The 13,999-nt window shown below is 50.1% G+C and overlaps 1 protein-coding gene across 3 annotated transcripts; it reads left to right on the top strand.

Moving 5' to 3' along the window:
* The first annotated feature begins 9,053 nt into the window (after positions 1 to 9,053).
* LOC123104996 (heat stress transcription factor A-2a) lies at positions 9,054 to 12,412 on the top strand. 3 transcript variants are annotated; one of them, XM_044526956.1, is made up of 4 exons: positions 9,054 to 10,239; positions 10,329 to 10,405; positions 10,540 to 11,098; positions 11,271 to 12,412. In XM_044526956.1, exons 3-4 carry the CDS (start codon positions 10,727 to 10,729, stop codon positions 12,015 to 12,017), a joined length of 1,119 nt encoding a protein of 372 aa, XP_044382891.1. In that variant the 5' UTR covers positions 9,054 to 10,239; positions 10,329 to 10,405; positions 10,540 to 10,726; the 3' UTR covers positions 12,018 to 12,412. The 3 variants fall into 3 exon arrangements, with proteins under 3 accessions (XP_044382891.1, XP_044382890.1, XP_044382889.1); XM_044526955.1 differs by having other exon boundaries at positions 10,329 to 11,098; XM_044526954.1 differs by having other exon boundaries at positions 9,054 to 10,405.
* Positions 12,413 to 13,999: the final 1,587 nt, after the last annotated feature.

Below are 13,999 nucleotides of genomic sequence, written 5' to 3'. Positions count from 1 at the left end.
TCTGGTTCTTGTGGCCACTCCTGCCTCAACCGAGGTTGCTGGATAAGCCGGAAAAGTCTAATGAGCCGCCTGCTCTGCTGCCAGTTGAACCGCTCGCTCAGCCTCTTGTCGGGATCCTCTCCTGATCCGCCAAGTTAAGGGCTCCGGCTTGCACTGGCTCATACCTGTGTGGCCGGTTGCGGCGTTGAGCATTGCTTGACATGTCAGCTGAATCCATATGCCTACTGTAGCTCGGGCTCCGGCTTGGGCGAGGAGTTGAATGGATCCTGTCTCGACTGTAGGAGTACGCATCCTGCTATGCCAGAGCTGTTTGAATAAGTTCTCTCACCCTCCGCGTTTTGACCGCCGCTGGTGAGTCACCTTCCATCGGGAGAGCCGCCAAACGAGCTGACGCTGCAATGAGGTTTTCCAAGGGATTGGAGAAGTGACCCGGCGGCGTTGGTACATAATGAGGTGGAGCGGTAATTACACGAGGTGGTTCCATGGCGCGCGGTTGGACTGGCGCGCTGGGTGTCGTGGTCCGATTTGCCTCCGGCGGGTTGCTTCCCCCAGCTCCGGGTGTACGAAAAAGGTTCCTAGGATCGAGCGTGAGAGGTAGACGTGACTGAGTTTTCTGATGCCTTCTTCTCATGACCTTGTTTGACGCGCTCAGATCCACCGAGAGCCAGAAAGTCTCCGCTTGAAGCTGTTGAGCATGAACGTCCAAAGCCGCCCGCTCCACTACCATCCTGACCTCCTCTGCTGCCAGATTTTCTTTAGCCTGTACCATCTCTTCACGTACGCGTGCCACCTCTGCGTCATGCTGGGCATTATCCACCAGCTCTACCACAGCAGTCAACAGAGTCCTCAGTTTATCCATGAGGTCCATTAGAATCTGAGCCGGGGGGCGCGTGGGGTCTCCCGCCCCGGCTGCGGCCGACCCGGTAGATGTTGCCGCTGCTGCTGTGGAGTTCTGCCCGGGCTGTGTTCCTGCCATGAAGACTCTGCCCATTCGGTGGCTCAAGGGGGTCCGGCATACTGCTTGCCATCGGAACAGCCCCCAAGCATGCATCCTGCAGCTGGTACAAAGAGTCCGTCTCCCCGGTTTGATGATGCGCCAGTGTCAGAACAGAATCGGCCGTCTCATCGCCGTCGCACCGATCCTTTAGAGGTAGTTCACCGCCGGGACGCAGCCTACGGAAGGCCATGCTGTCACGACAGATTGGAACACGGGTGCGTCCTCGCGCGGCTGAGGCCGTTTCGAATGAGGTTGGTGTGGACGTCCGGGACCTAGGGCCCTGACTCGCCGATCCGGGCGATAAGTAGCGTGAATTCCGCCGAAGGGGACCCGGTATCCGTACTCAATTGAGCCGGCCTCGGGCCCCAGCCTTCGTCGTCGATGTAGAGCTTGCCGCGACAACTCTTGTCATCCGGCCCACAGCGTATCCCTTGAGCCTTCGAAGTTTCCCTTCAGAACTCAAATCCACCGTGCACTGCCCCACGGTGGGCGCCAACTGTCGTGGAATTGTCACGGCAGATGTCTAGCGGAAGACTTAGTCGTAGGCCATCGCTACTAGAAGCTAAAGGGGTTAATCGGACAAAGGAACGAGAGGTTTATACTAGTTCAGCCCCTTATGATGAAGGTAAAAGCCTACGTCTAGTTGTGTTGGTATTGCTGGGGTTTCGATCACCAAGAGGCTTAACTCGCCGGCTTTGTTATCGATCTCTTCTTGCCTAAGCCACCACGGGTCGTCCCTTATATACACGGGTTGACGCCTGGTGGCTACAGAGTCCCGTCCGGCTCATAATCGGTCCGGCTCGGTGACTCTTTTACATGCCTTTCTTTACAAGTTTTCCTTACATACGGCAGTTTACAATATTGAGCCTTAAGCCGCCTCTAGGCCTTTTAGGCCTTCTATAAGATTTGATAAACTATCATCTTAATGTTTACTGGGCTTCCTTTGTAACCCGCCACTGGGGCTGACCCGGCCCCTCCCGGGCGGGTCATAACTGATAGCTATATCCCCAACAAAATATGTATGACTTATTAGTGTGGGAGAAAATAAGCTTTATACGATCGTGTGATACGGAAGAAATAAAAGCGACGGACTTCATAATAAAGGTCCATATCACAAGTGGCAATATAAAGTGACGTTCTTTCGCATTAAGATTTTTTGCATCCAACCATAAAAGCGCATGACAACCTCTGCTTCCCTCTGCGAAGGGCCTATCTTTTACTTTTATCTCCTACCTTACATAAGAGTCATGGTGATCTTCACCCTTCCTTTTTACATTTTAGCTTTTGGCAAGCACAACATGTTGGAAAGATCCTGGTATATATGGCTAATTGGATGTGAGTTTTCATGAACTATTATTGTTGACATTACCCTTGAGGTAAAACGTTGGGAGGCAAAACTATAAGCCCCTATCTTTCTCTGTGTCTGATTAAAACTCCATACCCATAAGTATTGTGTGAGTGTTATCAATTGTGAAAGACTATATGATAGTTGAGTATGTGGACTTGCTGAAAAGCTCTTATATTGACTCTTTCCTATGTTATGATAAATTGCAATTGCTCCAATGACTGAGATTATAGTTTGTTAGTTTTCAATGAAGTTTATGATTCATACTTGAAATTGTGATTGAATTGTTACTCTAGCATAAGAGATCATATGACAAGAATTATATAAGTTGTTGTTCTAAGAATGATCGTGATGCCCTCATGTCCGTATTTTATTTTTATCGACACTTCTATCTCTAAACATGTGGAAATATTTTTCGATTTCGGCTTTCGCTTGAGGACAAGCGAGGTCTAAGCTTGGGGGAGTTGATACGTCCATTTTGCATCATGCTTTTATATCGATATTTATTGCATTATGGGCGGTTATTACACATTATGTCACAATACTTATGCCTATTCTCTTTTATTTTACAAGGTTTACATAAAGAGCGAGAATGCCGGCAGCTGGGATTCTGGGCTGGAAAAGGAGCAAATATTAGAGACCTATTCTGCATAGCTCCAAAAGTCCTGAAACTTCACGGAAGTCATTTTCAGAATATATAAAAAATACTGAGCGCAAGAAGTTCCAGAGGGGGCCACACCCTGGCCACGAGGGTGGGGGGCGCGCCCTACCCTCCTGGGCGCGCCCCCTGCCTCGTGGGCCCCCTGGTGGCCCTCCGATGCCCATCTTCTGCTATATGGAGTCTTTCAATGAGAAAAAAAATCATAAGCAAGCTTTCGGGACGAGACTCCGCCGCCACGAGGCGGAACCTTGGTGGAACCAATCTAGGGCTCCGGGAGGGGAAAATCATCGCCATCGTCATCACCAACGATCCTCTCATCGGGAGGGGGTCAATCTCCATCAACATCTTCACCAGCACCATCTCCTCTCAAACCCTAGTTCATCTCTTGTATTCAATTCTTGTCTCTAAGTTTGGGATTGGTACATGTGGGTTAATAGTAGTGTTGATTACTCCTTGTAGTTGATGCTAGTTGGTTTATTTGGTGGAAGATCATATGTTCAGATCCTATATGCATATTAACACTCCTATGATTATGAACATGAATATGCTTTGTGAGTAGTTACGTTTATTCCCGAGGACATGGGAGAAGTCTTGCTATTAGTAGTCATGTGAATTTGGTATTCGTTCGGTATTTTGATGAGATGTATGTTGTCTCTTCTCTAGTGGTGTTATGTGAACATCGACTACATGACACTTCACAATTATTTGGGCCTAGAGGAAGGCATTGCGAAGTAATAAGTAGATGATGGGTTGCTAGAGTGACAGAAGCTTAAACCCTAGTTTATGTGTTGCTTCGTAAGGGGCTGATTTGGATCCATATGTTTCATGCTATGGTTAGGTTTACCTTAATACTTCTTTTGTAGTTGCGGATGCTTGCAATAGGAGTTAATCATAAGTGGGATGCTTGTCCAAGTAAGGACAGCACCCAAGCACCGGTCCACCCACATATCAGATTATCAAAGTACCGAACGCGAATCATATGATCGTGATGAAACCTAGCTTGGCGATAATTCTCATGTGTCCTCGGGAGCGTTTTTCTCTATATAAGAATTTGTCCAGACTTGTCCTTTCCTACAAAAAGGATTGAGCCACCTTGCTGCACTTTATTTACTTTTGTTACTTGTTGCTCGTTACAAATTGTCTTATCACAAAACTATCTGTTACCTATAATTTCAGTGCTTGCAAAGAATACCTTGCTGAAAAACGCTTATCATTTCCTTCTGCTCCTTGTTGGGTTCGACACTCTTACTTATCGAAAGGACTACGATAGATCCCCTATACTTGTGGGTCATCAGTTCCCCAACATCACTTGCCTTTACAAGGAGAGGCCATGGACTAGTTTACATCATCTCATAATCACCTCAGATTCTCGCTAAAGACTACGATCTTCAGTGTAACTCTCTCCATGAGGCGACCCATATATCAATCAAATCAAGCAAGAGTAGGGTATTACTTCCACCATGAGGGTCTGAACCTAGGTAAAATATTTGTGTGTTTTCCCTTCGGGTACTTTCGAGATCGTGCACCACCCTATCAGAACTAATGGAGGTTTCATAGATCAACAGACATCTTGCATAGTTAGTTTTGACTACATTTCTCATTTGCGTCCAGGTGTCACTCCTCACTTTTCCTATTTTGGAAGGTAGGTTTCATATCCATGCAACTAAGCTTGCTCCTACCATACAAAATAAAGAAGGTGTCAAATTACAAATATATGTACTTTCAACTTGATTCCATGACTGAATTTAGTGCAGTAGATTTGGAAGTTTAGGAATTTTTGATTCTTTTGGATGAGCTTCCAAAATTTGGAGGAAAGATTCTAAGTATACGCTTTAAAGAGTTAGGATGGTTGCCCATGTCGGACAGTGGTGAGAAGATAATTGACTCACGGAAGTGAGCAACACGCTGGTATGGCAACACGAAAGAAGGCAACAACACATGGAGGGAGTGTGATGTTGGGTGGAGGGCTTCTCCATGGTACTTATATGGTGGTGATGACTAACATTTTTGTTTGAACTATCATCACGATTAACTGATATGAAAGTACTTCACTAGTATTTCTAAAAAAACTACAAGGTCAAAATAAAAGGAGATAAAACTATGATTGCAAAAAAAATTGACTCCTTTTTCGAATTTTTTTATTAGTCACCTCCATTGAACGGACATAACTTTACAAGATACAAGTTAAATGCACCATTGATACATCAATTTGTCGCGGATGCTCACTTTAATCCACCTACTTGAAAACATTACATTTGGTATGGTAAACTATGCTCAATTTAGTATAAATGGGGGTATTTGTTGAGTCAGCACGGGCCGGTCTGGAAGGAAGAAGTTTGTTTTATTCCAAAAAAATACCTAAAGCAACACGTGAGGGTCACATGGGATGCGAGGAGGCGTGGCTTTAAAAAATGTCGACCTCATCATTTATAGTATTTTACATCTCTCTCTCTCTCACTCACTCAGTTCAGAACAAACAAAACGAAGCGACGAAGAAACCATACTCTGGCAGAGCTTGGTCCATGCAGCGGAGAGCCTCTGAATTGTGGTTAGTACTCATTCTTCTAAGTTCTTTTTGCGGATTTTGATTGATGATAGGGTTTTGGGGGTGGTTGGAGTGCTAAATTTTTGTTAGAAATGGCAAATTTTATTGTTGGATGTGACAAGGTAGCTTAATCTTTGGTATTCACTTGTGATAGTAGGAAGCAACGACGAATCTAATCAAAAAGTTAGGGTTTGTGAAGATCGAATGAAAATTGTATCCCCTCCCTCCCATCCCCTATTGAATTCATGTTATTCTGATAATGAATGTAGTTAAGATCTACTAGTATATGGTTTAATGAGGTATGGGACAAAGCATGGCAAATGTGGATGAAAAAATTGGCAAATTTGACCATTCTGTTGAAGTATGTCCTAGTCACTATCGAAGTATGCTCTGTCCATGAGCCGTCATCACCTGAGCTCGCTCAATGAAGAACGAGGGAGAGCCCTATGGTAAATGTCGCCAATGCCACACAAGTCGTCACTATCGGGCCAGGCCATCATAATGGCGTTGCTGCCCTCAAATCACTGGACTAGGGACACGTGTTGAGAGAGAACAAGAAACAAAATATGAATATGGGATACCAATTCAGTAGATTAGGCTGGTCATAGTGGGGAGTAACTTAGACTAGTGTCATGCATATGACACTAGTGTAAGTTACTACCTCCATAGTGCAAAGTAACATAGTAGTAGTATCATAGATTGCTTCATTTATTATCTCATAGACTCATTTTGCTTCGGGAAGCGCTATGTTACAGTAACATATTATGTTACCACAAGCACCTCTTTCCTCATTAAATACTTGCCACATAAGCAAAATAGTCTTGGGGTGTGTTAAGTTACTACCTAAGTTACTCCCACTATGGCTAGCCTTATGGGATCCTTTCTAGAAAAACAAAAAGTGCATAGCCACACGAGGGAGCACACACAATGGACATGGGGTTTTGTAAAAAAACAGCTGGCTCAGTGGGCCACACATCGTCTCCTCACCTAGTTTCGACTGGATTTATACAAGATGCAGCGTGTTGGACAAGTTTAGTGTGGTAAACATGGCATTTTCGAGTAGGTGAAATAAAGTGAGTGATGGGACAAGTTTTGTAGGGTCAGTGTCAGGACAAGTTAGGGCATGTTTATTCCCAGTGCACTTTTGGCATTTCCCTAGAGTATGGCCCTGTAGAGTCTCTTTGAGGTAATGCAGGCTCTGAGGTATGTTCTACATCCTTTTGACCGCCCAAAAAATCCCAGCCAACAACCCCCCGCCTCACAATGTAAATTGCACTGATTCAGGCCTACATATGAGGAAATGGTCTATTTGAGCCTAAAGAGCCTCGCTAAGGGGTGCTTAAAAGTGCTCCCTATCACACTTTACTATTTTTGTTATGGAAATCACTCTTCAGCAACTAGCAGATCCCCTATCCCAAAAATCTTCTACCCACAAAGATATGTGGGTGCACATGGTGTCACCGGAGTCGAGGAAGAAGGGATCAGCGAGCACTTAGAGCGAGAGAGGTGAATGAGAAGCATGGTTGGCAGTTGGTATTGGCACACCGGAGCATGCACCTAAGCACGGTGCTGATGAGGATCGCTGAAGATGTGAGAGTGATGCACACAATCACACGCACGTCATGGGCTACAACCGCGAAATAACAGCGCCTCGTGCAACATAGAATGCCTTGTAAACAAAATAACCGACGTGTCACACCATGCGGCGCTCGGCCACGACACCATGAAGGCCTCGTTGAAGCTCCAGGACAACATGGGTCGTTGCCCCATGCGAAGCTCCCCATCGCCTTGCTCACCGTTGCACACACGGCCGACCTCCACATTGTCCTTCGCCATGTTCGTTCTTGCGCTCCCATCCCTCCGCCTATGCTCCACATGGAACCATCCTGCAGGCTCCTCTCTGCTCTTTGTCTCGCTCGTTCTCAGGTACGGCGCTGGCGAAGGCCCCTCCGTGCATGATGCTTCGACCATCACCATGATCGTCAAGCAGCGAGTGCCATCTCCTTCTCACTGGCCCTCAAGCCTTCGCTCCGTGGGCAAGGTCACGATGGAGAGGCGGGCGGTGAAGCCAGCGTCCGACGTTGCACGGGGAACGACAGAGAAGGTGAGTAGAGAGAACGAGAAGCTAAGGAAGGAGGTGGCGGAGCTCTAGGTGACAGTGAAGCGGAGGAGAGACAACGATGACGACCTTGCCTTCGTGGGCCCCCGGCGAGATGCTCTTCGTTGAATTTGTCGTCGTTGTCCGGATTCCAACGCTGATAAGGGTCGCCGGAGGTGCAGGAGCTGATTGGGGTTTCATTTTCCAGGTCACCGGGGCGGCGGACGGCTGACGACACTAGTTTTAGCGGTGGTGGCGTGGTCGGTCTGGAGGCATGCAACTCCATATTTTTAGTCCAAACGCCTACAACTGGACTAAATTTGAGTGAGAGAAAGTGAGGACAAGTTTGAGTGAGGGCATGTTTTAGGGGTCAAAAATTTAGATTTACTAAAGTATTGGGTTTAGGGGATCGGCCGTGTTTGATCTGTGTAAAACTTTTACTCCTCAAGTTTTAGGGCAAAAAGAGCAAACTTAAGGGTATCTCTAACATCGAGTTTGATATGTTAGAGATACCCTTAGTGTATCAATTGGGCATTTAACTCATATAAGGTGTTAGGATTTTGCTTAAATCTGATGTCAAACTTTTAAATAATTACTCCCTCCGTTTTTAAATATTTGTTTTTTTAAAGATATCAAATGGTTACCACATACGAATGTGTATAGACATATTTTAGAGTGTAGATTCACTCATTTTGCTCCGTATGTAGTCACTTGTTGAAATTTCTAAAAAGACAAATCTTCTATATCTAAATAGCTAGCCCCCACTAGTCTATTTCTCTCAACATGCAAGTATGCCACCTCATCATTTAACATGCATGAAGGAAGGTCCACCACAACATGCAATCATGCATAATAAAAAACCACCTCAACATGCAAACATGCATGAAAATTTACATTATATTATGATATTTACATTATACAATAATCAAACACCACAAATCATATTTATTTTCAGCTTCTCATATCATATATTCTTCAAATATTCATGTTGCATACAACCAATTCTAACTGGATATATTGCAAAACATTTCCGCAACAACGTGCGGGGTATCATCTAGTATTTAGAAACGGAGGGAGTATATTGTTGCGCCATGACAATTGTCATGCTGTGATGATAATATAATTTGCCATAATAAAAAGTTTGATTTTAATCTCACGTCAGATTTTAACATTGTTTTTTTTTAACTCACGAGCCGGTTCCTCCTGAAGTCATGGGCCTCCGTTTGGGCCTTCTCGATAAAGAAAAGTCTAGAGAAATGCTCGGTTTCCTTTTCCACTCCGGCGGAAATATCTCCGCTGCAAGCGATTTGCACCACACAGGTGTCCAATGGCCAGCGCGCGGCGCCCACCGCACCGTTTAAGCGGCTGTCTCTCTATCTATATATGGCGACGAGAAGCGAAATGGGGAGCGGCGAGGTCGAGCTTCTGGGTGAGCTAGCCGTGTGTTCATTTTCCCCACCGTCCCCAACCACGAGTGAGAGCGGAGAGTTGAAGGCCGGTCGCCGTGTTGTGCCGGCCGAATGGTGAGCATTGCGCACCGGGGCGCACGCTGGACAGCTGCCCGCCCACACGGCGGCGGCGCACGTCCAGACGCGGCCACGGCATGGCCAGCGGGTCGCCTCGGCCCGCACGGGCGCCGGTGGCCGGAGCGCCGCGGCGGAGACGGCAGCCGCGCCGCGCGCACGACGAGCCCGAGAGGAAGCGTAACGCTGCCCGGCTTGCGCGCGCGCGCGCTAGAAGGCCATGCGAGCCCGCCCAGTTCGTGGCCTCTCTGCCTGCTGCGGTCTTGCGCCAAGCGCGCCCGAGCTCGCTCGCTCTTGTTCGTGGGGCGTCCGCAGGTAAACGAAAAGGCCGTACAGCCCGGATCCACTCCACGGGCTGAATGGCGCGGCTCTCTCTCTCTCTTAGGAAGTTCTGGGCCGACGACGACGGCTGGGAGCTGGCCCAGAGCCCCCCTCGATAGAAAAATCCCCATCCCTCCTCGTGCTCTCCCGTGCAACCGCAACAGACAAGGCACGCCGCGTAAGCTTTCCCCGCTGCAAAAGCTCACGGCGCCGCATAAACAACTGAGCTCGCAGGCAAAAAAGAAAGCGCGTGCGTACCCCGGGCGTCGACAGCGAGGCCGCCGACCTCCCCGGGGGGAAATATCCCGGTCGACCACGGCCACTGTAGGCGCATCGCGTCACGAGGGCGCGCCACGCGGCCAGCCAACTTGGCGCGCTTTCCGCGCGGAGGCGGCGGTCAATGGCCGCCCGGTCCCGCCCGGCTGGCGCAAAGCGACGCCGGCAGCCTGCAATAAGATAAGCGGCTACTTGTTCGAGCCTTCCAGAACCATCGCCCCGCTCCGGGCCTTCCAGAACTCTCCCCGGCCACGTCACACAGGATAAGCCAGCCCCGGGGATGGTTCCAATCCTTCCAGAACCGTCTCGATCTTTCGGAATTGGAAGCCCCGGCGGGTTGGTACGTGGGCTGTATAAATGGGCGGTGACCGTGCGCCTCTTCTGACGAGCTCGCTCAAGCGCCTCAAGTACGAAGCGTGAAGGGATAGTACTGTACTTTCCTCTCCCTTCTTCTCCGTCCCCGGTCTGGTCTGGTCTGCTTCTTCTCTCTCCGTCCTTGTTCCTTCTCTCTTCTTGTACTCTCCGATTTTACATTTGCCCTCCTCCGACCCTCCTCTTGCAGCTGCTTCCGGGCGTCAATGGGGAGCTCTGCCATTTTAGGAGGAGCGGAGATCCCCTGAATTGGTCAACCACAGCATTGTTAGTTCGGACGATTGCTCAAACTTTGACTACTGCAGATTCTTTTCCCCTTCATTTTGCAACCACCTTCGGGTAGCCCCTGATTGATTGCTAATCTTGCGGTTCTGAATTTTGTTTTTGGTATTTTGATTCAGAAACTTTCGGGTTTGGTTCTTTGGAGTCTGGAGGAGGGCGACATTTTCTCTAGCGAAGATCGCCTTCTGTTAATTTGGCCGGTTCTTGATTCTTTCTGGACCTCGTTTTCCTTGGTCCGATCGATCACCGGTGCTCAGTAATCCCCTCTGTCCAATTTTTCTCTAGAGTTTGTTTGGTCGTTTGATCATGGACCCCTTTCACGGCATTGTGAAAGAGGAGGAATTTGACTTCGCCGGAGGTGCTGCTGATGGATACTCGCCGTCTTCGTGGGGCTCATCCCCGTCTTCCTGGGGCTCTTCCCCATCTTCGTGGGCCGGCGACGGCGCCTTGGCGGAGCTGCCGCGGCCGATGGACGGCCTCGGCGAGGCCTGCCCTACCCCGTTCCTGAACAAGACGTACGAGGTGGTGGACGACCACAGCACGGACACCATCGTGTCATGGGGCGTCGCCGGGAACACCTTCGTGGTGTGGGACGCCCACGCCTTCTCCATGGTGCTCCTCCCCCGCTACTTCAAGCACAGCAACTTCTCCAGCTTCGTCCGCCAGCTCAACACCTATGTAAGTTTCTGCCGATTGGTGTACGCATTGTTCTTGCTGTACCAGTATCCATCCATCCATCTATCCATGGCGATTGCTTGGCAAAATGTGATGCAATGTAATTCGAACCGAACCTGATTGGTTTTGTTCCAGAAAAACTCAACCCGATTGGGTCGTTTGTGTTGCATCGCAGGGGTTCAGGAAGGTTGATCCGGACAGGTGGGAGTTCGCGGCGGAGGGGTTCCTGCGGGGGCAGAAGGAGCTGCTGAAGACGATCAGGCGGCGCCGGCCTCAGTCGTCGCCGGCGGGCACGCCGGCGCTGCTGCAGCAGGGGCAACAGCAGGGTGCGTGCCTGGAGGTGGGGCATTTCGGGCCCGAGGGCAAGGTGCAGCGGCTGCAGCGCGACAAGGGCACCCTGATCGCGGAGGTGGTGAAGCTGCGGCAGGAGCAGCAGGCGACGCGCGCGCAGATGCAGGAGATGGAGGCGCGCCTGGCCGCCACGGAGCAGAAGCAGCAGCAGATGACGGTGTTCCTGGCGCGCGCCATGAAGAGCCCCAGCTTCCTGCAGATGCTGGTGGAGCGGCAGGACCAGAGCCGGCGGAAGGAGCTCGCGGAGGCGCTCCTCTCCAAGAAGCGCGGCCGCCCCATCGAGTACCTCCTCCCCCGCAACGGCGAGAGCAGCTACGGCGCCCCGGCGCGAGGCTACGGCCCCGGGCTCGCCGACGGCGGCGAGGGCAGGCGCGCGGACGGCGAGGACACGGAGAGCTTCTGGAAGGAGCTGCTGAGCCTGGGCCTGGAGGAGAGGCATCGGGAGGCAGGCGGGGGCGGGGGAGGGGAGGCGAGCGGCGCCGAGGTGGACGACGACGTGGACGATGAGGTGGACGAGCTGGTGCAGAGCCTCTACCACCTCAGCCCCAACCGGCCCCGCAGCTACCAGTGAAGGAACAACGGAAGGTTCTAGAGCGAGAAATATCTGCTGCCGCTCGGAGAACAACGCGGGGCCGCAGCCTGACAGCCCCAGCCAGCAGTGAGCGAAAGAAGATGAAGGTTCTAGAACAAGAAGTTTCCGCTGGAGAACGTCGAACGCCGTGGGGTAGACCGTAGGCGTAGTGGTAGCGGTAGCGGTGGTGCTCCATGCCCCCATGGGCGTGGGCGTTGGGGGTTGGTCTGCTTTGCTCATTTTCTATTGCTAGTTGTAGTAGTACCTGACATGTTGTCGGGGCCCCGCGGCCTGCATGCGCAAGTTGCCCGAAACAGAAAGGGGCCAGCGCCTTTTGGCCTGGCGTGCTGGAATAATGCTCCGAGGCTTTGCCGGATTAAGTACTCCAAGTTGGACGTAGATCCATCGACCCACGAGGCAAAGGCAAAGCCAAAGCGAGTGCTAGAAGATTGCAGCAGAAGTTACACGAAGCTAGTGGAGCTCGCTCGGCGTTTTCATGGTCGTGCGGGAAGAAAGTCTGGAATGAAAAGGAAAGGCTAGCTCGTCATCCTCAGTGGATTTGATATTCTTTTCCGAAGCGCGCACCACACCGGGGATTCTCGTTCACACTGCGCCGCTACCCGGCCCCGTTCCTCCCTTTCATCTAGTACGTACCTCTCTCCCGCTCGGTTCTACTGGGTCGCGTTGCTGTCGGGACTCCGGGGGTGCCACGGTGCGTCTACTTTGTTCGGATGCAGTGGTGGGTGGGTAGGTTTGGATTTGGCCAGCTTCATTCGTCCGTGTGCTTTCGTTTCGGGGTTGCGTTAACGTCTAGGCCACTGTTTGCTTGTACCATTGCTGATGCCACGGCAATAGACTGTCGAAAAGACCCAAGTGCTCCGGAACAGCGACTTGAGCCACAGTGCCTTTTGCGTATGGTCTTCCTGTTGGAAATATGAACAATTTACCGAATGATTTTATTAACAGAAATACTAGATAAAGCATGACTAATATAGTAGAGATAAAACAAATCATGCATTCAGACAGAGAGAAGGTAAAAAGTATCTGCATATATGAACTTGAACTAAACACATCTAGAACAGACACTAGATGAAGTTGCATATATGAAGTAGAACCTAACACATGTAGGACGGAAAGTAAAGCAAAGAACTATGTCATGACATCTAACAGAAAGAGTAAGAACACGTACGAGACAGCAGCAGTGGAAGTGCTGGACTTGGTTCGGTGTCCTCGTCTGCCATGTCGTCGAGAAAATCGTAGACGTCGGGGAAGTAGTCATCGGCGACCGGATCGTCCGTGATGAAGCAGCCAGTAGTCGCGCTGAGCGCTCCCCAAAAACTTTATCACCCTTCTCTCGTACAGGACTCAAAAGGTGCGGTTTCGGAGGCCTACTGTCCCGACCTGCGGTGCACGCCGCAAGACGGGATGCGCCGCAAGACGGGATGTGGAAGATCGTAGCAGCAGCGCAGTGCTCAGAAACTTGTGGTGAGAGAAGGAAGAGGTTCTGATGCGTCTCTCTGGGAGGAGCGACCTCCCTTTTATAGGCGCAAGAGGAGGCGAGAGGGCAACGAAACGAAGAGACAGAGACGAAGCGAACAGCCAGCTGCCGAAGGGCTGCACCATTCACATTCGAACTCCACTTTCGCAAAAATCTTTTCAGCTTCCGTGTGACCTTTCGTATACCCGTAGTGCGTGGCAAAAATTTAGATATTGGCTCGGCTCATTCCCGCAACCCGCGGCGCGGCGAGGCGTGGCGTGGCGAGGCAGGCGACGGAGGAGGAGCGCGCGTGAATATCCCTCTTGTTCTCATGCTCATACAAGTGGGGAAAGAACCTTCCTTATAAGGAGGTCCAATTCCTACTAAACTACCAATGTGGGACTAAACTTTAGTAGTATCTCTTGCCTTGCACAAACGAGCTAAGTGGGCCTCTAGGATTTATTAGGAATTTCTGAAATAGTTATTGGGATGCCTAAAATAGACT

This window comes from Triticum aestivum, chromosome 5A (genome assembly GCF_018294505.1).
Source record: "Triticum aestivum cultivar Chinese Spring chromosome 5A, IWGSC CS RefSeq v2.1, whole genome shotgun sequence".
Lineage (NCBI taxonomy): Eukaryota > Viridiplantae > Streptophyta > Magnoliopsida > Poales > Poaceae > Triticum > Triticum aestivum.
Note: the sequence above shows the minus strand (reverse complement) of the source record. Positions and strands in the feature narration are given on the sequence as shown.